The sequence below is a fragment of the Diadema antillarum genome, unplaced genomic scaffold (assembly GCF_040938485.1).
Source record: "Diadema antillarum isolate AM-2024a unplaced genomic scaffold, OU_Dant_1.0 seq00001333_RagTag, whole genome shotgun sequence".
Taxonomy (NCBI): domain Eukaryota; kingdom Metazoa; phylum Echinodermata; class Echinoidea; order Diadematoida; family Diadematidae; genus Diadema; species Diadema antillarum.
This window is the reverse complement of record NW_027272103.1, coordinates 216,138-242,318: the sequence shown is the minus strand read 5'-3', so window position 1 is coordinate 242,318 and position 26,181 is coordinate 216,138. Positions and strand designations below refer to the sequence as shown.

Below are 26,181 nucleotides of genomic sequence, written 5' to 3'. Positions count from 1 at the left end.
GATAGTACAGTGAAACGGAAATGCTATGGATCGATGTTGTGTGTATGATTGATCTGTCCAAGTTTATGATCATACACAGTAAAACTGGCAAGAAAGACCCTTTCACAAACAAAATATTCTCTACCTGAGTACAACAGTGATTATCAGTGTATAGGAGGGCAGAGATTTATACATAAATGATAAATCGTAGGTCTTGCAATTTACTATTGACTGACACATGTATGGTAGCTACTCGATAGCACAATATTGTAGAGGATTTAAACTAAAGTCTAGTAGCCCTTTCTGTGCCAGGAACTTGGGATATGTACAATTGTATGGGCTTTTCAGTGCCAATCGGTACCCAAAGCACACAATTGATCTATACCCATCTGCCTTTCAAATGTAATGAATGACAAACTGCCCTGAAGGTATTCATCAGTCAAACTAGGGCAGGAGGGCAGGGTTCAGAGAGCTGCTGGGTTAAAACTCTCAGAATTGATATAGGCCCATGGAAAAAAACGTGAGTCGAATCTCAATTCAAATTGCACATTCCCCCCCTTTTTTTTTTGCTCTTCTTCACATGTACATCCATGGCAAAAAAAAAAAAAAGAAAAAAAGAAAGAAAGAAAAAAGTTGTGATCCAAATCGCTGTATGAATGGACCGGGTGGCCCTTTCAGCCAGATGTGTACACAATTGTTATTTGTTAAACAATTCTTATTTTTTGCTTTCATTTGGAAATACTCAACCTAGCTATAACTTCTATTATATTTTGGATCAAAAATTTATCCTCTGGTGATTGGTTGAAAGAGCTTCACGTGATTATAGGTATTTTCAGCTGTGTCAGAAAGGTGACACTCCATAAAGTACTATTTGCAAAATGATGTCACTTCTATGACGACATTTTTGCATAAATAGTTTGCAAAATGATGTCACAAAGCAATTCTGAAATTGTGTGCAGCTTTGTATCCGTCACTCTGTGAAATGTAACATTTTTAAACAAACAATTGTGACATCACAAAGCAATTTTGACATTGCGCACTGCTTTTACCGCCACTCTGTGAAATGTATCAATTTCTAACAAGACTGTTGTGACGTCATAAAAACAATTCTAACATTGTGCATTGCTTCGCACCGCACATCGCGCTTGTCAAATGTAACATTTTTAACAAACATCACAGAGCAGTTCTGACATCAGGCACTGGTTACTATTACGTACAATGTATGCTGCATGTTTCTTATGGTCGCCAACGTACATGTAGGACCCCTTCACAAGATCGCATCCACTATCTCTCGCTTTGCATTTCCCCCATTTTCCTTTCTTTGTTTGAATTTTTGATCCAAAATTTTAAACAAATATACTCTTGCTAATTTCAAGTTTCTTGTTTAAACTCTTGGCCTCGGTGCCTCAAACCCCCCCCCCCAAAAAAAAAAAACAAAACAAAACAAGCAACACAGCTACAAACACTTCGGGGCTGCGCCCCTCAGTGAATAGTTCTTTTGGAGTCACCTCTGCCCATAGTTTTAACAAGAAACTCTCAAGGCAAAGTATATTTGTATACTATCTGGGTTATATGATTCATGGAGCTCTGTTGTTCTGAGAGTCACACTCAGTATTTCTTAAAATAATTGGTGCATATTAAACAACATTTGATGCACATTTACCTATATGTAAAGCCCCCCCCCCCCCATACTATTTTTTTTCTGCCATGAATTGTGTGGAGGCATCAGGAAAAAATATATTGACAGAAGCACAGTTCAGCTCTAGTTTACATATAGGACCACGCTTACCGTGACATCTTTATATGACGTTACAAATGGTGATGTTTGACTTATTTATACGCACTGCAGTAAAAGCTTTTTATGCACAAGAAAATTACAAGTTTTAGCCATGGTAATGGACATTTGCAATCCAGTGTAATGCATCTGACTTTACGATAGCTCGGTAAGCCAGCTGCACATTGTGCATGTGACATTTATGTAGCTATGAACTGAAGTCACATGGCAAAAGTGTGCATTTTTTTTCTTCTTTTTCTGGTCAAGGTTCTCATCACAACTTTTTATAAGAAACTTCACACTTATGGTTTGAATAGTCACACTGTGGTAGGCAATATCTCTGGTGAGTACCTCTGGTGGTTTTTGGCATGAATGCTTAGCAAGTTGCACCACAATGTGATTTTTTTTTTTTTTTTTTTTTTACTTATAGTGTCAATATAGCCCTATTGTTGTATGAGGACCATTTGATGATCTTTGTAATAGATGACAGGAGAGATATTAAAGGCAAAATGTGGTGGGGTGGGTTGAAGGATGAAGGGAGGCCTAGTTATGGTTTACATTGTCTTCGTGCAATGACGTGCCGACCATACATTATTAACTCCCTCGTTTCTGTGAAAGACATCGTATGAGCTTGGCAGAGGTGGGCTGCATTTTCCATCTCAATAAGTCGGTGCATGCTTGTCACACCCGACTACATGATGATAAAGACCTTGTTATGATCATTGTGACAGGGCACCGCCAAGAGCTTAACCCTTGAGATTCTAACAATGGCAAGGGAGGAAGCAACACACAGGCGGGTGCTTTGAAGTCCTAAGTACCTGCGTGCCTGGCGCCGGCAGAACTCCGTTGGGCAATTGAAATATTAAATGACAACTGCCTTTTCGATGTCAGCCTGCGTGATTGGGTGAGAAGGAAAATCATTTTTTGACAAGGGCCCGATGAAACAGCCAAATTTCTTCTATTCTTGGTGTTTTCTTGTAATTGTAATGCTATGCAGAAAACTTTAACTCTTGCTGAAAGACAGAGCTTCGTGTTTTCTTTGCCTTTTTTGTTGTGTACTCAATCAGGTAACAAAAATGTTCCAAGGACATGTATACGTTAAACCGTGCTTTAATGTAACAACTTTGAAGAAAGACATTTCCTATTTTCCAAAATTACAAAATACCATTGTAAATTTAACTGCCAATCTTCAGAAAGTAAGACGTAGAAAAAAAAAATCTGTGTGTTTTATGTGAAGATGAAGATGTACCTTTCGGTAATCCATCATGTCTTGTGATTGTCGCAAAATGAAGTCCAAGGTTCATTTAGGCTACAATTTGTACATGTAGAGTCTGTAGTACTTGGTCCAACTACAATGCGGGGCACAACAAAACATATTCACATTCAGGCAAAGGCACAATAACTGTTCTTTGAATAGGCAAGTTTCCATGTGTATTATTTGCTTGACAGTGAGTTTTAGTTGCCATAGGCAAATTCGTTTGTAGCATCTAGCAATGCATAAATTGGTGCAGTACATGCTGCCACAATCACCCCCATAACCTAGTATCCTGAAATTTATGTACGTGAAGTGATTCAGCCAAATACTTTGTCTTCGCAGATGTTCAGGTCACGATAACCACTTTGCTTCCGACTCGATGAGACAAAATATTTATGAGGCCAGCCATGATGTTTTACAGTTATTTTCTTAATTAAGTCAAGCTCTCTTGAAATATTCTATCCAGCTTCTTATCAAAGTATATCAGGGAACTGTGTCTGTCTGACAAATATGAACAATTATTCTTGTGTTTGAGACATGAATTTATAATTGATTCATGGTGAAATTAAATAACAGTTTTATTTCACTCTCAAATATTTTGTGTCCACTTTCATGTGTACATTGGTCAGAAAACCTTGTGACCAATAAAGTGTCCGATATGAAAAATTACGGATTATCTTTTTTTTAAAAATTTTTCTCAGCCAGTTTAAAGAGATGGCTTAATGTAAACTGTGGTACACAATATTCTGAGTCAGTTGCTGTCTCTGTATGTAAAGGAGAGGAGATTGAAATCAGCTCTGACGAATATATATTCCCATGCCTTGTGGATGAGGACTATGGCCTTTAAAAGAAAGCAGAAAACTCTCGACTTAGCTTTTGTCTAGATATGTTTTTTTTTTTTTTTCTGTACTGTGCCTCGGATGGCCTGACATCCTCCTCTGAAGTGGTTTCTTTCTCTTCCCGGGAAATTGCGGAGCTTTTGAGTGCGCACATTTTTTGTTTACCTAGCCAGACACACAAACTACTTTCCGCATCTGCCTCTTTTCCAACCGTAATGGAAAAATGACAACGTGATACATTAGCGGCTTCCATTGTAGTCAAGTGATTTTTTTTTTTTTTTTAAAAAGTGCCCCCTCGATGCGGCAGTGCTACATCTGGAAATGTCATTTGTTGGATAGGACTGTTCATGGAATGTATGTTAACGTTGTGTTTGCTTTGCCTAACGTGTTTGTAATTTGTTTGTAATTCATATCTGTTTCGCCTCGTTTTTTTTTCGCTTCTGTTGAGCAAACGCTGGAGCAATCCAATTTTCAAATCTGCAAGAGTTATGAGATGTTCATTGCGAGCGCTCGCTCGAGTGACAAATAGGGCATAAACAGGGAGATCGAAGCAAACATTTACAGGTTGGCGCAATTTAGAGCTTGTGACAAGTAGGTGGTCATTATGTATTCCATCAAGCAAAGATATGAAACACTTTAGTCCCTGCCAGCACACACTGATTATTGCATGTTTACATCTTTGAACACTTCCCCCCTCCCTGATCACCCCGTGTGTAATAAGGACATTACAACTGCTGTCTTGTGTGCACATACAAATTTGATGAAAATTGCCCCCTTGATTTATGGCCAATCTCTTTTTGAGACATCTAGTCAATCGTAAATATAGGCATTTTGAAATATATATCTTGATGATAAAGTTCGTGACTGGAAAACAATCAGGGTAAGTGATTGAATGCAGCATGTGGATATTTCCATGTGTACTTCTGAGTGCATGATATACAATTTGTAATATATTGTGAAATGATTTGAAAAACTGGTTATTGTAAAGCTGTCAGTAGGTACACAGTCGGTGTCTCTCATACTCTGTCATTCTTAAATTTCTGTGATCACTGCCATTATACAACTTACTGGGGCATTTAAAACAAATTTGTACTGGGTGTAATACAATAAGAATATATACATGAGAACAAAGAAATAACATTTGGCAAAAGTTTGTGTAACCAAATAAGATTTTAAATCTCCTTGTTAGGGCAATAATGTAGGCCTATATATAGGACCTGTATTTTGCAAGGTTTTCATTTTTGCCAACTTTGGATGTCAGATGCTAGGTTTTGAATTTAAAGGGATTGTACAGTATTGGAGATGAGAATTGGGCTTTTAACTTTTTTGCAAGATACCAAGAAAACACTTATGATATAGTACAGAGCATACCATTTTAAAAGGAATTCACAGTTTATTTGATGAAAATTGGGTTTGGAATGACTGAAACATCCAAAAACAAAGTAAAACAAAGCGATAGTAATAAAGTGTGGGTCCCACACTTTATCAGAATCACTCTTTTTTTTGATATTTCAGCCATTTCAAAACCAAGATTTATCAAAAAAACATTGAATTCCTCATAGAATTACATGCTCTTTCATATTTCATAAGAGGTTTCTCATTATCTCACAAAAAAAAATGTTAGAAACCTGAAATTAGGTCTCAACCAAAACTGTTCAACAACACATGAAAATATTAACTCTGATCCTGGCCTAAATGCATTGGGCATGCATACATTTCATCATTCACTACTAAACTTCATGATCAGGAATTCAACCACCCGCAAAATTGTTGGGAAGTCCTGATTCGTAAAAAAAATTAGACTTGCTATTCGAAATATATGGCGCATCACAGTACTTTACTCTGTGTTTTCTGTTTCAGATGAATGAATGAAAATAGAAGTCAATGATTCTGGGTCTCACATGCCAAACACAAAATTTCCCGTGAGTGCCATCAAGTAGTTGCTCCATGGAGTATAAAGCATGTGTGAGCTGAAAAGCTTCGTGACTAATGGAAAATAAACATTTGCCGCTGAATAAAAGATACGGCTGTGAATATTAACCTGGGGCTCATAAGCTATTGCGTCGTCAATGTCTCCAGCGAAAACAAGAAAATGACAGCAATGATCATAGACTTGTAATGCCTTTGACTGGACCCCCTGAACATTTGGGCCATGCTGTGTCTATGGCTGTGCAGCAGAAGGATAGATCTCAATATTCATGGAACAAAAATAGCTTGTGAACTGTTTACCCTTCCCAGTGGCAGAGTGCAATCTCGCCTGCTTCCTCTCCATGCATTCAGTTGTTAGGGATGAGCTGTGTCGCTGAATTTCAGACAGCAGTTCTGGAAATATCTTAAACAGATATGTTTGGTGTCTTTTTTTTATCTTGAATATATTTTTAGAACAGACGACTCGAAAAAGTTTGGAATGTTTGTGTTTATATCAAAATCCTTCCTTGAATCGCATGCCTTCGCGCCATTCTTCTTGGCACACAATGATATAAATGTACCTGCTGTAACTGTGTTTGGTATTAAGTCAGACTTTGCATTGGTTTCATTTCAATTTAGGTAATCTGGATTCCCTATTCTGAAAATGTAGGATTTTTCATTTGTATCGAAACAAGTCTGCCCAAACCCTGTAAAGAATGGCGTCTTAGGCAGGTTGTGTGTAGGACTGTTTAGATGGCCCCATCATGACAGACCCATGTTTGATATGATATTTTTGTGGCTTCCTTGAGTCAGTAGGTATAAAGAACAGAGAAAAGATGAGATTCCAAGGTCAGATGGAGTGAGGTTCTTGTGAGGGGATTTGGCCACCAGGGTGACAGGATTGCTATAATTTGTCGCACTGCATCATCCCCCATGTGCCACCTACCCAAAAAGGGAGACCCATGACCCTCCCCCCACACAGGTTTTTCTACATACCCTGTCAGCTTGGGTGGATAAAGGAGAAAGGGGGAACCCACATCCAGGAGTGACAGACAAGGGTTATCTGGTTTAGAGAGGATGCCAGCTTCGGTTGAAAGGAAAAGGAGGAGGAGGAGGAGGAGGAGGAGGAGGAGGAGGAGGAGGAGGAGGAGGAGGAGGAGGAGGAGGAGGAGGAAGAGGAGGAGGAGGAGGAGGAGGAGGAGGAGGAGGAGGAGGAGAGGCGGAGAAGAGATGTAGAACACAGCATGTCTGTGTGTATGTGTGTGTGTACATAAATGTGTGTGTGTGTGTATGAGACAGAGAGGGGGGGGGGGAAGTGTCTATGTATGAGAGGTAGATAGCAAAAAAAAAAAGAGGAAAGGATAGAAAGAGAAAGAAATACATAGAGAATGTTTATAAGAGTTAGAAAGAGAAAAACAAACAAACAAACAAACAAACAAATAAAGAAACAAACATACTGTGTGTTTTTGTATGTGCCTGCTCATGCAGTACAATGTAGGTGTGTGGGTGTTTGTAGCATTATGTTTATGATTTCAGTGTCTCTATGTTTCCATGTGAAAATGACAATACAAGAACCAGGAGGAAAGTAAAAAGAGTACAAAGAAATTTACAGAAGGGGGGGGGGGGGGGGAGGGACAGATTATTGAAGAAAGATGAATTTTAGTCATATTAATGTAGAGATAGAGAAAGGTGGAGTAAGAAATTTAAAAAAAATATGAACAGTTTGACCTTGATATAGAGAAGTCAATTGCATGGGACAATGAATTATGAAGCACCAAAATTTATCCCCCCCCCAAAAAAAAGAAAGGTAAAAAGAAAATATGTTTTTGTGTTAAGGGGGGGGGGGGGAGGGTATACCATGGAGTATGAGAGAATGTAGAGTCAGAGGAGATTGGAGGATGCAGTGTGTTAGATGAGATGCACTCTTTGAGATGAGGAGGAATCAAAAAAGGTTGGGGCCATCATCCTCAGATACTGTACATGGGATTCATTTCTCAAGAATCCGTCTGTGTAATTCCAAAATATCCATTTTGATGGATACCATGTTGCATTATACACAGACGTCTCATGTGAAGGACTTGGAATTGTATAGCAGCTGTCAGAATGCAAACCCATTTAGTTTTGTGATGAATTCTTTTCAAAAGTCAAGAGCATCTTGCATGTTAGATAGGTCAGAATTGAAAATAAAGTTCCCAAAGGTTTTCTGATGCTCATGAATATAGGTGTAAAATGTCTTTTAGCATTGCACATAGATAAAGATATATCTATGTATGTACTTGTATATATTTTTTCTTTTTTTGTGGCAAATATTGATGAGCCTTCAGACGCATGCAGTGCATCATCATTGAAAGCAAGAAGGGCTTAAATCTTTCCGTGGACTTTTAGCTGCAATACTGCCTTTCTGGTACTCCACCAAATTCTCACCATTGCAGCAGAATTGAATTTAAACCTGTGGTTAATCATACCATCACATTAAAACGCTGATTTTGTATTTTCTTCAGAGTCCTTGTAGAGGCGTACAAGTCAAGGGTATATGGATGCCTTTTTGTTGTTGCTCCTTGTCGATGCATGCAGTCATGTGACCAGACCTCCCTCTGCTTTCACTATCGGTAGCCACAGCGGTGGGGCAGCAGTGGCCAACGGCTACTGACGTGGCGTGCACATCATCCCTCACACTTGGAGAGCTCTGTTGACATTTACGTGTACGACTGATGCCTTTCAGGGTCAAATCGGCATGGCATTGTTGCTCTTGAATCGGAGAAATTATATCATGCGGTCATGCAGTCGTCAATACCATTCGCGCAACTCATGCCTTTGAGATGGAATGTTTGACAGGCAAAGAAAATATCCATCAGTGGAAGGGGGAGGGGAATTTTCAGAAATGACTTGCATATAACATTCTGACTGTCATCCCTATGGAAACCATCTTTCTGTTTTGTGTTGTACGCATGCATATTTAATTTTGTTATCACGTTAAGCAATGTGTGGAATCTGTTTAGTTGCTCAAACTAATTCTATTTGTTAGAGAGATTGTAAAGAGCTGCTAGCTATTACCGTGGTTTTGAAATAAGAAAATATGTTTTTAAGATGAAATGCATCACAATTTTGTTTTCTTTTAATCTTTACAAGTCGGCATTGCTGTATGTAGCTACATCTCTTCCAAATTACGTCCCTAAAAGTATGTCTGCTCCAGTGCGTTATAATTTTATAATCAGAGTAACTCTCTGTGATGATTTTGAGTTGCCTTTGGATATGATACTCTGGTGGAATTGTGCAGGGAGGTGTGTGTAATTTTGTATGATACAAAGGCACGTACACCTTGTGTATGTCTTGATCTGAAAGTGCATATGACTGAGGGGGGAACCTACAATTTGATCATGATGTAACCGAACAGACCTACATTTCCTGTCAAAGACGAACGAGGTACAGCTGGACAATTACGAGCTATGGCAGTGGAAATGATAGAGTATTGATTGAATTAGGTTTATGCTGTGTAGAGATGGGTTTGTAATGATTTGATTACTGGCAGACTTTCATCTACAAGGCACAAATGTCCTCTCCAACATGGAATTTGGAATTTGATTTGTAGACATCAGTTTCAACTGTGTGTGCACTTTTATGATTTGAGCAAGTTAAGAGGTTTTTCTGTCCATTAATGTATTAGGCATCCTCGGGGATAGTTAATAGATTTGAGGGTGCAGGTGTGACCTTTAGAATGCAGGTACCAGTGAAAGATTCTCATGGAAGTTAAAGTAAAACGCATTAATGGTATATGAATTAGATATTGAATGTATCACACATCAGGTAATGGCAGTAACTTCTGAGAGTTTTGTTAAAGAGCCTGTTTGCATCATCTTTCTATCTTTTCGTTTCATTTTTTAGCGTGAAGTTGTGCTCATAGTCGTCATTATGATTGTCATTATTTCTCATCCTCATCAAGGTCATCCTCCACATCATCCTCAAACTCATCATCATCTTTATCCTCATCCTCATCTTCATCATTATCTTTACCCACATCTTCATCCATATCATCATTATCTTTATCTTCATTTTCATCCTTCTCCTAATCCTCATCTTTATCCTCATCCCTATTCTCATTTTCATCTTCATCCTCATCCTTAATCCTTGTCACTGTCCTGAAACTCATCCTTATCCTCATCATCATAATTTTTATCCTCATCTTCATCATCATCCTTATCCTAATCCTTATTCTCATCTTCATCCTCATCCTTATCACTGTCCTCAAATTCATCCTTATCCTCATCCTCATCTTCATCCTTACCCTAGTCCTCATCTTCATCATTATCCTTATCTTCATCATCATCCTTACCCTCATCCTTTATTTTCATCTCCATCCTCATCCTTATCACTGTCCTCAAACTCTTCCTTATCCTCTTCCTCATCATTTTTTATCCTCATCTTCATCCTAATCTTAATTCTCATATTCATTCGTGTCATCATTCTCAATATCCTCAAACTCATTGTCATTCTCGACGTCATCTTCATCCTCACCATCGTCCTTATCCTCATCATTACCATCATCCTCGTCTTCATCATTATTGTCATCCTCATTCCCATCATTGCTACAATGCCTATTGTTTGTGTACTTCAGTTCTTTTTTCATCTTATGGTTGTGTTATCCCTGCTGTCTATCATTGGAGATTTCAAGTTTGATGTGGTCTTCAAACTATTCAAGCTTCCTAATATTTATGAGTCAAGATTTATATTTGTTTTTCAGTTTCATTCATTCAGACTTTCATTTTCTAGTCCAGACAAAACTTATGCATTGTGTATTCAGAACACTAGTTCAAGTAGAAGTGGCTAATTGTGTTGATACAATCACACCTTCGTTAGTGACCATCTATCTGTAAAATACCATCTGTTCATTAATGCCATTGAATTTTATTGCTTCAGAGCAGTTCTGATGAACAGGTGTGGACGGACAGCTTTTTATGCCTCTCTTGTGTTGGCTTTGTAAACACATTTAATATTGTCTTAAATGTCATTGCTATTAAATCATTGTTTGATATCGTAATGCTTTGTGCAGTCAGGTATTCTTGTCAAAACTGGGCTTTCATGGTTGACGAGGTGTTAATGTTCAGACCACCGTTTCTGCACACGAGGCAGTGTGCACGGTCTGACGCAAAGTTCATTCAGCTGGAAATGTCTGCAAAATGCTACACTATATACCTGACGGCTGGCCTTGCTCGCTAATCAGTCTGTAATAGCAGTCCCCAGTGGCAGGCCAGTGTGATGGGTAATGAAGGCCTTCGCCCACCCTACGTGACAAAGGACCGGCCCAGGGTAATTCGCACTCACCCTCACCAGCGCAAAACGGTGGTCCATTACATTTTCAATCAATACTCTGGCATCTACTTAACCCTGACTACGCCCCTGCTTCCGCTGGGAGATGGGACAAATGGGAGACCCGTGAAAGATGACCTCCCGATATAGCTCTTCAAAGTGTGGGATGTAATTACGACGGTGGAGACACATTCTCTATCTCGTTTGCGACAAGGTGGCAGCAGAATGATTTATTAGTGTGTATTAAACACCTACATTTGTGTCACCTTCTATGACACCGCAGAAAATTTAAAACCAACCCATGCATCCTTCGCTAACACTCAGTTATTCCGCAAGCCGTGTGTCTTTTTTCTTTTTTTAACGATGTTGTTACATGCATGAAAATGAGGAAGGCTCTTTTTCACTTTGGAAGTTGATGCTAATGGAAATTTTCTGTTCAACATTACAGATATTCAAGAACTGGTGTTCATGCTGATGGTATCGTTTCCATGACGATATATGATGTGAGGAGCCAAGTATACCACACCCTCTGTCTCCAGAGTCTGCTTCTACCATCCCCAGCCGACGTGTGCATGTAAGTTATTACATACGCTGGAGTTCATTTTATCATTCTTTCATCTCCTTGATGACGTAAAAATGTATGAAATAATGACAATTTACATGTAGCCGCTTGATTGTGAAAAGAATAAAGCTTTCATTCATATTTAGCCATTACTGTGTCTACCATATGTGAGATCCAAGTTTAATGACTGGAGTGGGAACATAAAGCTGTTGGCTCTTTTGTAGTAGTGAGTCATGCTTTTTTGTTTTCTTTTCTTGTGAAAGATTTTGAATTCATGTCTTTAATTGGATGGATGAACTTTGGAGCTGCATTTTAAGGCCCGGTCACACTGCCCAAAAGTCGTGTAAATGCATGAATCACATAAGAAATTCGAGCCTTATGCGATACATGCGCGATTTGCGCATTTCATGAGTTTGTCTGATGTGGAACCTTCGTAGTTGTCCGCCGATGTGCGCCGGATCGGTGCTTTAAGCGATTCCAGGTTTTGAGCAGCTCAAAACTCAGCTTCGCGTAAAAGTTTATGCAGTATTGCGCTGTTTTACGTAATTTTTGTGTAGTTTGTGTAGTTCTTACGTGAACAATGCGTGAAATATACGTGGAATATCAGTGATCGTTCGCGAAAATGTTGCCGCTATCGCGTTCATGCGCGATTCATACGCGATTCATACCCAGTTCATTAGTGATAATGTGCAGATTATGCGTGGTTTTCCGTGGACCTCAGTCGTCGCGCGCAACCACGAATTTGCTCTATTTGGGGCCTTTGCGTGCCTATGCGCTGAAAGTGCGTGGTTTGTTAGTGATTTTTGCGTGATCTTTCCGTAGTTCTTTCGCATTTCATCGGTGATTTTCATCGCGTAAATCAGCGAAAATTCTCGACGGCTAAGCACGCACAACCAAATTTCTTGCGTGATTCTTGCGTTTACGCGACTTTTGGGCAGTGTGACCGGGCCTTTTGGGAGTCACTTGGTCTGCTGAGTGTGAGTGTGCACCTGTGAGGCAGAAATGTTGATAGATAGTTAAATTGTATTTTATTGAGAAATTTGTGTCTTGCTGTGATAAGACTAAATTGCATAAAGAATTATATTGTAAGAAAGACAAATAAAATCAGTGGTAGCAAAGCAAGTATTCATATCAAAGCAAGAATAAAGAACGCTACACACATGAATAAAATGATTTGTGGATCGTGCATGATTTGCTACCCTTCCACTGCTCTTTTAGGCTGGTGATTAGTGGGGGAAGGATGATAGTTTTTGAAAGTCTTGCAGATTATTAGCAGGTAGCGTTTTCATTTGAAGGAGAGGATATTGGCACACACGTATACATGGACCCACAACCACACACCCACACACACACACACACACAGACACACACACACACACTTGCACACAAATTGAAGTAGAAAGCCATCTGTTCTTTAACATAGGCACAACTTTGTGGGTTTGGTTGTATGCATGGTCTGCCATGCGTGGTTGGCGTTGCGGTCCAGGGATTGCAATGGGCAATTTCCCATCAACATCTGACATTTTAGGGCCATTTAAAAAAAGCTCATGCACTTCATAAAGGAGTTTATCTTTTGGTTTTCTTTTTTTTTTCTTTGTGTCCTCTGCCCTGGGATGTGGCAGATCAGACTTAGGGTACTGTTATGGTGCCAGGTAAAAATGGCAGAGGTAAAAATGGCAGAGGTAGAAATGGCAGAGGTAAAAATGGCAGGGGTAAAAATGGCAGAGGTAAAGATGGCAGGGGTAAAAATGGCAGAGGTAAAAATGACAGAGGTAAAAATGGCAGAGGTAAAAATGGCAGAGGTAAAAATGGCAGAGGTAGAAATGGCAGGGGTAAAAATGGCAGAGGTAAAAATGGCAGGAGTAAAAATGGCAGAGGTAAAAATGGCAGGGGTAAAAATGGCAGAGGTAAAAATGGCAGAGGTAAAAATGGCAGGGGTAAAAATGGCAGGGGTAAAAATGGCAGAGGTAAAAATGGCAGGGATAAAAATGGCAGAGGTAGAAATGGCAGAGGTAAAAATGGCAGTGGTAAAAATGGCAGGGGTAAAAATGGCAGGGGTAAAAATGGCAGTGGTAAAAATGGCAGGGGTAAAAATGGCAGAGGTAAAAACGGCAGAGGTAAAAATGGCAGCGGTAAAAATGGCAGAGGTAAATGATTATGTGGTAAAAATGTCAGAGGTAAAGTTATCAGTGGTCGAAATGTCAGTGGTCAAAATGCTAGAGATAAAAATGCCACTGATAAAAATTTAGTCGTTGAAATGTGAGAGGACGAGGTAAAAGTGACAGAGATTTTTTTCCTTCATGTTTCTGACACCTTTCTCGCAATACGCGCATTTCGTGCCTTCTTCTCCTGAAATAAAGCACGGGGGAGACCGGGGAGAAATGGGACACGGGGAGAAATATGGGACACTCATGTAACTTGAAAAACGCTCGGCCAGTCAACAATCCAATTATATCAGTAAAAAGATGAGCCTCGGTACACCTGAAAATGGACATATTAACCACTATACAGCTCTACATGTATCTTGTCAGTAAAATATCAAACTCACTTTAGATCTGGTAGGTCCTGTACTCTATTAATAAGTATTTTTAAAAGCGTGCAAACTTCTGAAAATAAAATTGCTTGATAACAGACATGCGGGTATGAAAAATGATGTTATTGGCACGGATCATTTACTGTTTCCATTTGGTTTCCGTTACCACTAGGAGAAATTTCGAGATTTTTGTTTTTGCGCCATGTGATACTTGAACAATGTAATAAAATATTTTGCAAAAGCTTTTTTTTTTTTTTGCGCCGTATGATACTTGAACAATGTAATAAGATATTTTGCAAGAGCTTACTTATGTCTGCCGATACATCTGCTGTAGTTTGTTTTTTGCGTTTTGTATTTTTACTTCTACATTATGCCGTGATCAGGCCTTGTGAGATAAATAGGCTCCTACGAAACCTGAATGTGAGAAAATAATATTGAACAGGTGAAAAATTAGCGGTTTGCTTCGAATATGTCTCCTTCACTTCTTTACACTAAACAGTTCAAGAAATGACAAATAATGACAATATACTAGCCTGGACGTGAGCGGAATTCGTTTGTGTAAGAGTGTGTATGTGAGAATATGTATATCTGCGTATATGTTTATACCAAAAGTGGGTTCGTGTGTGTGTGTGTGTGTGTGTGTCTGTGTGTCTGTGTGTGTGTGTGTGTGTGTGTGTGTGTGTGTGTGTGTGTGTGATAACTTCATTGGGCGAAACAACGTAGGATTAAACTGTTTTAAGGGCTTTGCAGCATTGTTGGAACCCCCTTATAATGATAGGTAATAATAATGATAATAATAATAATAATAATAATAATAATAATAATAATAATAATGACAATAAAAATAATGATAATAATAATGATAATAATGATAATACTGAATAATAAAATAATTTCCCCTAGGACTACTAGGCTCTTAGCTGGTTTATTATTTCTCTGCACACAGACAGATTACGCCACTGCACTTGAATCAAACCCAGAATGCTGAGAGTGCTCTAATCTCTTTAAAACATAATTCATTCTATATTCTTCAAACCTGCAATTTGGAATTGAAAATTCGAGAAATACAGTTTGCTCTGGCTAGGTTATCATTCGAAACCTCTTCATACGTTTATATCTCAAGAAATCGCTCTCATACTTCTGACATTGTACTTCTGCCGTTTTTACCTCTGCCATTTTTACCTCTTCCATTTCTACCTCTGTCATTTTTACCCCTGCCATTTTTACCTCTGCCATTTGTACCCCTGCCATTTTTACCTCTGCCATTTTTACCTCTGCCATTTCTACCTCTGCCATTTTTAACCTCTGCCATTTTTACCTCTGCCATTTTTACCTCTGCCATTTTTACCTCTGCCATTTTTACCTCTGCCATTTCTACCTCTGCCATTTGTACCCCTGCCATTTTTACCTCTGCCATTTTTACCTCTGCCATTTTTACCTCTGCCATTTTTACCCTGCCATTTTTACCCCTGCCATTTTTTATCCTGCCATTTTTACCTCTGCCATTTTTACCTCTGCCATTTTTACCCCTGCCATTTTTACCTCTGCCATTTTTACCTCTGCCATTTTTACACCGAACCCTGTTATTGTGGATGTACTATACTACTAAGTAATACACTAGTGTTGTGTGAGTTCCTTGGGATTTTGCATTCAAAGAATATGAAAACAGCACAGACACAAGACTTCCTATAGCCTTATGTGTGGTTGTGTAATGGGGTCTGAACAATACAGTGATCTTTTTCTCTTTGTTGTCTGTAATCAGAAAATTTGCTGACATGTTGGGATCAAACAGGGAATAATACTTGTAGTGGGTATACTGCAAATCTGTTTTTAGTATAGTCATATTTGCTACATGGTGACATTGATTTTATCTGTAAAAAACTTGCAACAGATGATACATTTTTGGAATTGTCACGGTCCTGCTAGGTAAAACTTGATGATGATGAATCCAATATGAAACAGATTTTGACCACTTCAGACCGTAAGTACATGTAGTCAGAAGGAGTGCGTGAAAGACATTTACACAGTGTATTCCTTGGGTCAAATTATCACAAAGCAGCGTTTTATGGCTGTAAAGAAGTCCTGAAATTCCCAGTTAATAGGGATTTGTTAAATCCTCTTAATCCCTTTTGTATCACTGTGATCTTTTTTTGAGGGACTGCCGTATTGTAAGGCATTCACAAGGTTGCCTGACAGACACAGTACAGTTACGTTTTATGGGGCACTAGCAACTTTATAAAAAGTGGATGGCCTTTTAAACGTTGATAAGAGTCTTTACTGACAAAATGACCTCAGAAGAAGCCAACATTTTATGTGGGCTTGGTTTCTCTCAATTTCTGAAAAGTTTTTCCATATAAAAACCTTATACCTTGTCGATAATGAGATGCCAGAATGCTGGAAACCTACTCCCCACTTGCTTCAGGCTGCTTTGATTCTCTGTCTAATAATACCAGGCATTTGCCTGTTAATCATATGGGCTCCCTTGCCTCAATGCCAAGTTGGGCAAGTGGGGAAATATCTTTTATGCCCTGAGAAGCCATGTGGCACTACCAAGGGCTTTATATGTAATGAACCTGCATGGGATTCTGGTGAAAGTTGACTATGGCTGCGTTTACCTGGTATCCTCTTTTCCCTGTTTGAAATGGCTTTCAAAAGCCGTTTCCAAAAGCCCTTTCGAAAGCCCTTTCCAAAGCCCTTCAGAAACACTTCCAAAATAGATGCGTTTATCAACTCATCGCGAACACGAAAAACTGGCCTTGTCACTTCGCAGCTACAATTTGACCCGAGGAGAAGGGGTCATATACCGTAATTGCAGTACAAAGCTGTTTCAAAACAGCTTTGCATATCTTACTTCAACGGGCTTCTAGAAACAGGTTTCTGGAAACCTGTTTCGGAAACCTGTTTTGGAAAGCACAAAATTTGCGGCTTTTGAAAAGGCTTTCCGAACCCCATAATCATTGCTTTGCGTTTATCATCTCGTAAAAATTCCCTGAAAGCCGTTTGGAAAACCTGTTTCTGCCAAGAAAAAGAGTTGATAAATGCACCCTATTATTGTGTAATATTGTGATGGAAACATAGGTGCATCGCATGCGAATCAGGTAGGCCTACAAGATTTATGAAATTTTTTAATGCTAGAAATGATGAACCCCTGTATTACCTCCACCAAGGGAGGAGGTTATGTTTTCATTACCGTTGGTTTGTTAGTTTGTCGTTGTGCAAAATATACTGTAGCTCAAAAAGTGGTTAACGGATTTGGATGAAACTTACATGAAAGATTGAGAATGAGACAAGTAACAAATGATTGAATTTTGGTAGTGATCTGAGAATTTTTTTGGGAATTTATGAAGGATTTTTGATATTTTGACAGTTAGGGTCAATGAACTTGGGAGTTCAAGCTGCGCATTTTTGAGGTTTTCAAATGCGCACTATTTAAAGTGCGTGCTCTAATTTCTGCTAGGGCGAGGCGCTCCGTGCAGCTGAGGGTTTATGATGTAACAAAGGCTTCTATATTGGGAAATTGGGCAATTTTTCAGTATGTATACCTGTGGGTGGAAATCACTGATCTCTATGGAAGAGCCCAAAGAGCTTTTCCCCAGTGGTGGAGAGGAGAAAAATCTCTTTGGGGAGAGCAAGATCATCGGTGGAAAAGGTAGCTGCTTGGTGGAGGTCTGCGCTCTCAGTGCTTTTCTAGTTACCTCCGCCAAGGGAGGAGGTTATGTTTTCGTTACCGTTGATTTGTGTGTTCGTTCGTTAGTTAGTTTGTCCGTGTGCAAAATAACTCAAAAAGTAGTTAACGGATTGGGATAAAACTTGGAGGAAAGGTTGAGAATGACACAAGCAACAAATGATTAACTTTTGGTGGTGATCCGAGAATTTTGGGGGAATTTATGAAGGATTTTTGATATTTTGGCAGGTAGGGTCAATGAACTTAGGAGTTCAGGCTGCGTATATTTGAGGTTTGCATGCGCGCACTAAGGTGCGTGCTCTAGTTTCTGCTAGGGGGAGGCGCGCTGTGCAGCTGAGGGATAATGACGTAACAAAGGCGTCTATATTGGGAAATCGGGCGACTTTCAGCACAATGCTATAAGTACGTATGGGTGGAAATCACTGAAATCCCTATGGAAGAACAAGATCAGTGGTGAAAATGATTTGCAAGCTTGGTGGAGGTCTGCGCTCTCAGAGTGCTTCTCTAGTTTTTATTCTGTTATATTCTTGTTTTGAATATATATTTTTATCAGCTCACCTGAGTGGAAGTGGTAGGGGATTGTGATGGCTATTATGGTAGCCCTGTTTCTGATGGTTTTGTGAGCAGTAAAAGGTCTGATCTAGATTTTGGGAATTTTGTACAAATGTGTAGTATTCGAAGTATCAGTGTGGTAGAGAGCACTGCAGAGCTGCTGTGTAGAGCGGATGATTGTTGGGGTCAAGGTGTGATATGTGCAGTGCTCTCTATTTGCATGGATGGGATTACCTGCATGAATGCAGAGAAATTACTTTGAGGAGAGAGTGTGCTTGTAGATCTACGTATGTTTCTTCTACTGTTAGTCTCTGTGGGTAAAAGATCATATTGCTCAATCTGTATTGAACACCAATACAATGTAGAGATCCATACCAGGTGAAAAAGAAGGGAACAAGCCTCTGGGATTCAAACCTGTCACCTCCTACTTGTAAACCCGGGCAGTGGCACTACAGACTGAGCTGAAGCCAGTGAATGACGGGGATAGAGGGGATAAAGTTTGGGCCCTTTTCTTGTGCGGGCTTCCTTCTGTTTCATGTTCCATTGGGGATCACCATGATCTTGCCTCAACCACAAAGAAGAGATGAGCAGGGCTGGAGCAGTGCTCACTGAACCAAAGAGACCAGGAGGTAAAACTGGCTTGGGTTTCTGAGAGGTCTTTGCCACGTGGCTGGGAGATTTTTCTGTTTCGAGATACGCCGTAGGTCATGAAGTCTTTCTTTGCCTTGCGATGAGAGGAAGAAGACACATCAAATAATATGTGTTTTTGTGGGTGGAAGACTGTAATAGGAGAGTATAACGCCATCATCATGTTGCACAAATTGAACAAAGTAGTGCCTTTAAGATAGACCTGTAGCTGAAAACAACCTAGACTTCTGGAGTTCTTTCTAAACTCACCTTGTTAAACATCTTGGTCAAGTGGAGTGCAGAGTTGTTTCTGCAAATGCCGCCTGTCAGCATTGGGCAAACAAAAAATGACTGGTGTTCAAGAGTAACTCTTGCAAGACTCAATACTTGTACCAAAGGCAGCAGAGTACATTCTATTCACAGGGAAGACAAACAGGCCTGTTTCGTTTCCAAACACGTACAGTATGCGCGCTCTCCAGTTTTTGCTGAATGGCTGGTACGTGTGCACACGGTGACGCCAGGTTAAATTGAGGCTTAATTGAATTTTTGTTTTAGTTACAGTTCACAGAAACTGACTGCACGGCCATGCCGCCGTGCCTACAGGTGCATTGTGAAGAGAGGTTGAAAGGGGTACACAGGGCTCTCCGCTGTCTGTAGAGTGGTGTTTGTTGTTTGAACGATAAGTGAATAGCATCTACAATGTTCTCTTCCCCCCTCCCTTTTATAAGGCAGGGATGGTGCTTGTATATCACACCTGTCAATCACAAGAGGAACCTTGGGCTTTCGTTGGAGTCTGGAGCTTGATGTGGAAATCGTGACTCTGAAAGCAGTTACACTGCAGCAGCAATTGATAATTAATGCCGGTCTTGAGTTTTCAAAACCACCACCAGTAATATTTCAAAACTGTGTTTTTATTTCTCCAATATATGGGCAAAGGGCTTATGAGATATTATTCAAATCAAGATGAGATATGAATATCATATTTAAAAAAATGCAAACGAACATCTAGCACCATTTCTCATAACCTTTATCTGTGTTGAAGGCTCTGATACATACCCTGTATGTTACCAGGAGTAACATGAGTAAGTGTAGGCACACTCCCCTGCAGTAGTATTGTATCATTAAATCATGTTGGCTTCATAACTTTAATAATTATTCAGCTGATGTCTTGAAAACAGTTTGTAGCTTTTCTATTAACTTGTTAACCTCTGAATGCTGGGGGGGGGGGGGGGGGGGAAGTCTAAATTCCCAAACAAATATTTAAGATATCTTTTCAGCAAAAACACATATAAGTCGTGCACAATCAAAGAGAAAACATACCATTTGATACAATATGATGCAGTGTGTTTACTAGACAACGATGCACCAGATTTCACCTTAAATATAACAAGAGTCATATCCCCTCCCTGATCCAATGTATTCAGCTTCAAAGGCACCCACTGTGCGCAATTATGATAATGATGGTACCTAGTATACGTTATGGCCACATATATTGCCCAAATTTGCAATACCTCACAACAATATCTCCTCCCAGGCTGGTATTGTGCTTTAGTAGTCTGTCAAGTATTACATGTGTTTCAAGAGACCAATACTTACTCATTGCATCTATAAAGGGCAGGAGAGGCCCGAGAGCAGTATATTAAAAAAAAAAAAAAAAAAAAAACCAACAACAACAATAATGCCCACATCTTATCAGTGTGTGCACACATTTCCATGTGTACTTGTTTTGCCAAACATACCATGTGGTTCTGAGAGTGCATTCATTGCAGAAACCAGGTATTCAAGTACAAAATGCTCTGCAGCCTGTGGCAAATGTGTGTTATGGCCAAATGAAATCGTGCCGCAATGGGTCAAAGTGGCCCTGTGAGCCCGCCCGCAAATGCCAATGTCAACGTGGATCTCATGCCCAAGTTTGTCCAGCTAGTCAAACAGCTCACACACTTACCCCACAAACACAGTTTACCCTCCCCATTAACCCTGTCAATCTCAAATTTGATGTGTTCCGGTAGCTCTTCACAATCGTACTACAAGATGTGACACACTGCACAGCTGTTACTTTGATAGAAAAAGGGACTTCAGTGTCCACTGACAAATACAGAATTAGTTGTCCTGCTTGTATTTTATAAGGCGTGATTATTTGTTTTGTTTTTGTTTTTCCCCCTACTCATTGATGATATCTATTCTATTTCCAGATTTGGGATGGGAGTTTATTCCTGAAGTAAAACTGTAGCAGAAATATTTAATGATCATTTCCTGTTGTCAAATATCAACAGCAACAGCCAACAACAACAAAACCCAACCCTATATTGAAGGGTTAAATTGTATGTCAGTTGTCAGTAAGCCTGATGTTTTCTTTGGCCATGACTACTTACAGTACGATCCACACCATGTTCAAATTTGCTTTTAAACATTAGTCAGATGAACAAAACAGTAGAAATTTAATCCAAAATGGAGGCAGAATAGGAAAGTTATCATATTTCAAAGATTTGCTTTTGATTTTCATGGCATAACATGGAATAGAAACCATATACTCAATGTCCATAGTGGAAGCATTTTTTCATCACTTCACAATTCTTTCAAAAATTTTGCTTTTTGGCCATAATCAAGCAACTACATATGTATACTACCCTTTCCGAAAAAATTAGTTGTTTTTGCTTTGTTTAATTGCATGACAACAATGACAATGAAGTAGAGGCTACAACTAAATTTTGTATCAGAAAAAGAAAACTTTGATATTGAATATGATATGAGTATTCATCACCATCTCCAGACTGCTAGTGTGTAGGCCTTTATGTTTTTGCCACTGTCGTCACTGTGTAATATAAATAAAGACTTGTCAAACTTGAAAATCTCACAAGTTTCTGGCTTTAAAGTTTGGCATCTCTGCCATTCTGTTTACCTGATTTTATTCTTTGTTTAAATGTTCTAATCATGTTTAAACATACTGTAAAACACAGTATATTCGTGGCATGAAAATTTTGCAGATTAAGGGAGCCAATGGCCTTTCACGCAGCATGAAATTTTCACGACTTACCACTGGCATCCAGTGCATTGTGTAGGCAAGAACTTTCGCATGCATTTTAATTTCGCAAATGTTGCCGCTCGCGAAATTTGCGAAATTAAAATGCATGTTCACATTCCTCGTTTTACAGCAGTGTGAAATTGGACATTGTAAGTTTTGCAATCTAGCAAGTGAAATGCTGCAGTACTTGTCTACCTGTCCATTGAATAAAACATTCACTGTTGAACCTTTATTTTCAACGTTAACAATGACACCGGCATCATGTGTGCTATAGAACGTAATTTGTTTCTCATTAATGAGTTTGTGAGAAGTAGCGTCTTCCTGGGTTTTTTGCGGCATCTTCAAAATGCTTCATTCTAGTCTGTGTCGTAAAGTTTCTTGTTCATGCTGTTAATTGCAAGTTGTCATAATGCATCGGTAGCAAACTGTTTCAGAATGTGAAAAAAATTTCGTTTGTTGAGTACTGCTGATTACAAATTGAACGTGCTATTTGTAGCTTGCTTTGATCACCAAGTTCAAAATCAGACTTTGCAGCCATTGTTGTAGACTTGCATAATTTCTGCACGTTTTATTCTGGTCCCACTTCTAACCAAACAAAATTTGCCTCCTCTTTTGGAGGAAATGATTGATTTCATTTATAGCCATTCTCAATTCGACCTTAAGCTGGTGTTATTTTTCATAGTTTACATCATCTGCCCCTTTTGTATGCCGCGACTGCACTGCCCATTTATGCAACTAAAGTGTATCGTGATGTAATTTGCATCGGTATCAGTCGGTACTAGTCGCTTGATGTGGAGCATTCAGTTGAACCAGGGCAGGAGTTTGAACTATACCGCATGAATCTTAAACGATTGCTGCAGTGTTTCTTGCTACCGATTTTGCTGAAAGCCATGATACAATACTGTTGCAGTTGTAATTAAAGGGGAAGGAAACACGGAAAAAAAAAATATGTACAAAATGAAATGAAGAAGAATTAATAAAATGAAAATCCTTAACACCCACTATGTGTTCTTGTATATGGGATGGGGTTAAGTATAAATTGGGCTTGGGGATTGAAGAAAGGGGGCGGGGGTGTTGGATTTAGATGGAATGAGAAACCTGTTGATTAAAGGCATTATTTACCATTTGCAGATGAAACAAAAACCCAGCTGTAGTGCTTGAAATTAGATCTAAAACGTGAGTTTGGGTTAGAAACAACCAACGTAAAAATTTGATTCAGTAGTCAGTGTTAAGTATTGTTGAACATAAAATGTGAACAATAGTTAGAATAAAAATGTTTCTAGACTAAACCATCTACAGTTATGGTTTATTGAGAGAAAAAAATATATTTCCGTATATTTTAGGATTTATCGCAAAATTTTTATAACATCCTATAGTAGGATGTTTTGTGATACAACTGGCCTACAGTGTACACATTATGCATATTATGCTGTAATATCTCTAATGTTTTGAAATCTCTGCTCCCAATGGTAAACAGTACCTTTAACCGGAATAACTTTGTGAATTGGGCAAGATGACCCCTGCCAACCTCATTTGAGGCAGTGGAATTACATTTGGCTCTTACATTGTATGTCACTGAGGGTACTTACAGATATGTTTTTAACCAAGAGCTGTAATTCTTAGTCAAGGGATCCTTCTGAGCAGAGCAGAGTAGCCATCAGAATACATTTTCCAACATCCTTAGAGATGGGGAGAGCGGATGTTCAATCACTGAAATTGGATGTTGTAGTGAAAAGGCATCACCAAACACTCTTGTACTGTATGTTGTATGTACATATGTACATGTATGTGCAATCACTGGCTGTCAAACGAGTACCATATACATTTTCTTTTCATAATGGCACAGTCATTGCAAGAAATGCTTGCATTGATAATTTTGTTTTTCTTCTCATAGAGATTGCAAGATCTATCTAGCTGAGATTTTGACAAAGCAAAGCCAAAATGGCTATTATTGATTGAAAAAACATAGTCACTTGAGAATTAACAGTAAGCTCAAGTATAGGCACAGTCTTGAAATGTTGGACTAAATGCTTTTACCCTATGCAACTTCAAGTAATTATATATGGGGGTGATGTGGCATAGTGGATAAGACTCTCGACTCCCAATCGGAGGACCCGAGTCCGATTCCCGCCCAGTTCTTGGACAAGATGTTTTACCCACTATGTCCCTCTCGACCCAGGTGTATAAATGGGTACCTGGCAATGCTGGGGTAATAATAATGACAGGGCCCTCTGATAGAGCAGTGGCAACACTGAAGAGGCTACCCTGGATAAATAAGACCATATTATTATAATTATCATATATTGTTTTTCCTGACGACTTCAGCACATCTTGATTCATTTCACCTTTGTATTCACCATTTAAGAAGAACTCTTATAAAAAAGCAGAAATTTGATTCAGACAAACAAAAAAGTGACAATTTGTTTCCATGTACAGTATGACTGTAGAGAGTATTCAAAACAAAACATTAACAACAACAATAAAAAATGGATGAAGAGATATCCCAGGGTATAGGCCCTCCCATTCAGAGTTGGAATGACCACTTCTCTTTTTTATTGCCACTGAGCTTGCCAATAGTGTCAAGACTCGGTAGAAGAAGTAAATGTCGTGTTTCCAACGGCCATGTTTTACAAGTTTGGCAGCAGACTTTTGCAAGGTGTTATTTGAGGGGAGCAGCATTCTTAACAGTGTCGGAAAAGGGTAATTGCATGGCCTCCCCCAACAAATGGCGAGTTTCTGGCGGGTCACCCGAGATCCAGCTCGCTCATTGTCGGTGTGATTACATAGACGCTGAGGGTGCTCTATGGCTGTTGGATGGTTCGATGTACTCGAGTAAACTGTTCCGACAGTAAAGCTTCTCTGACATGTGGGGAGTCCAGCATCCTCTGTAGACTGGAGAGGTAACGGTGTCAAAGGGGGGTATCATTTCGGAATTTGCGTCTTTATTGATCTTCAACTTCAAAGTTCACTGCAAAGCTGACTTGAGCTGTGGACACGTCACAAATCCACAAACGCACACCCACCATTTTTGTTGCATTTGTTGTTGTTGTTGTTATTGTCCTCAAAGGTGGCTCTATACATTCTTGAGACTGGACAGACATCGGGGCAAGACAATAAAGAGATAAAAGCTCTCTCCAAACAGGTATGTAAACTGCTACCGCTATTGTTTGACTTCGGGATAAAAGGATTACTTCTTTCTAACTTCACTGAGTTTCATCAATGGTATTAAACTCACTTAAATCCTGGTGCTCTCTCTCCCTCTCTCTCTCTCTCTTTCTTCTTTCTGTTTCTCATTCTCTTTGTCCGCAGCATGTTATTGGTAGCCCGGATTTGGGAGGTGTATTAGGAGTACTGTCTGCCCAGAATATTGGCTTTCACATCAGCATGTCTTGAGTAGGAGGGACCCCTTTGAATTCAGACACTGCTGGCTGATCTCCTTACATTGGAGTATGTTGGTTGTCTGCCTGACCTACATGTAGGTGTGAGCGATGCAGATTTGGCTTTGCAGCCCACAGATACGTGGTAATTTTTCTTTTTTCCAGCTGTCTGCTTTGTCTTCTGTTTTACTTTCTGGTAGAAAGGTATGCATAATGCACTGTTGTTTTGGGAGTCTTATGTCATGCATGAACCACTCCAACTCATAAAAGCTTCTCTGAGAAATTTGTTCATATTTTGAATTCCTGTGTGTGTTTATTGCCCCATCCTATCTGTTGAGAGCGCACTGCGGCTCTGTGACAGGTCTGTTGTAAATTTCGCATTTTGACAATATGCTATGCCTGTAATTTTGTTGTTGTTTTTAAAAAAAACATGTTTAATTGTTTTTCTTTCAGCAGTATCTTCACATTTTTCTTCCACCTGTTTCATCCACCTGCTATATATGCCCACTGTTAATCTGTCTATTTTCCATTTATGTGACCCCATCTCTCTCTCTCTCTCTGGTTTTATGTCCAGGTCGTTTGAAGATTCGTATTGTGAGCAATGTAGACCAGCAAGGCAAGCCCCATGAATAATGTGCCAGTGCAGAAGATGAAAGTCAAGCGTTACACTGTTCTCCTCAGTCTCGCTGCTCTCTGCCTCATCGCCCTGTGGACTGTCTACCAACAATTCAGGTACGTCACTCGCCCGACTCAAAAGGGTCGCC

General features: G+C 39.4%; 1 protein-coding gene across 3 annotated transcripts in view; it reads left to right on the top strand.

Annotated features, from left to right (window-relative positions):
• LOC139708401 (uncharacterized) overlaps positions 1–26,181 on the top strand; it is an 86,692-nt gene that overhangs the window by 56,097 nt on the left and 4,414 nt on the right. The window contains exons 3-4 of one of the 3 annotated variants that reach the window (XR_011709351.1): positions 11,508–11,633; positions 25,108–25,180. Coding sequence is in view for 2 of the 3 variants with exons in the window: in XM_071620354.1 (XP_071476455.1) it covers positions 26,043–26,149 (107 nt within the window). In the remaining variant the exon portion in view is untranslated. Of the gene's footprint in view, positions 1–11,507; positions 11,634–25,107; positions 25,181–25,512; positions 25,563–25,991; positions 26,150–26,181 lie in introns of those variants that run through there. The other 2 variants (XM_071620354.1, XM_071620355.1) reach the window with 2 other exon arrangements.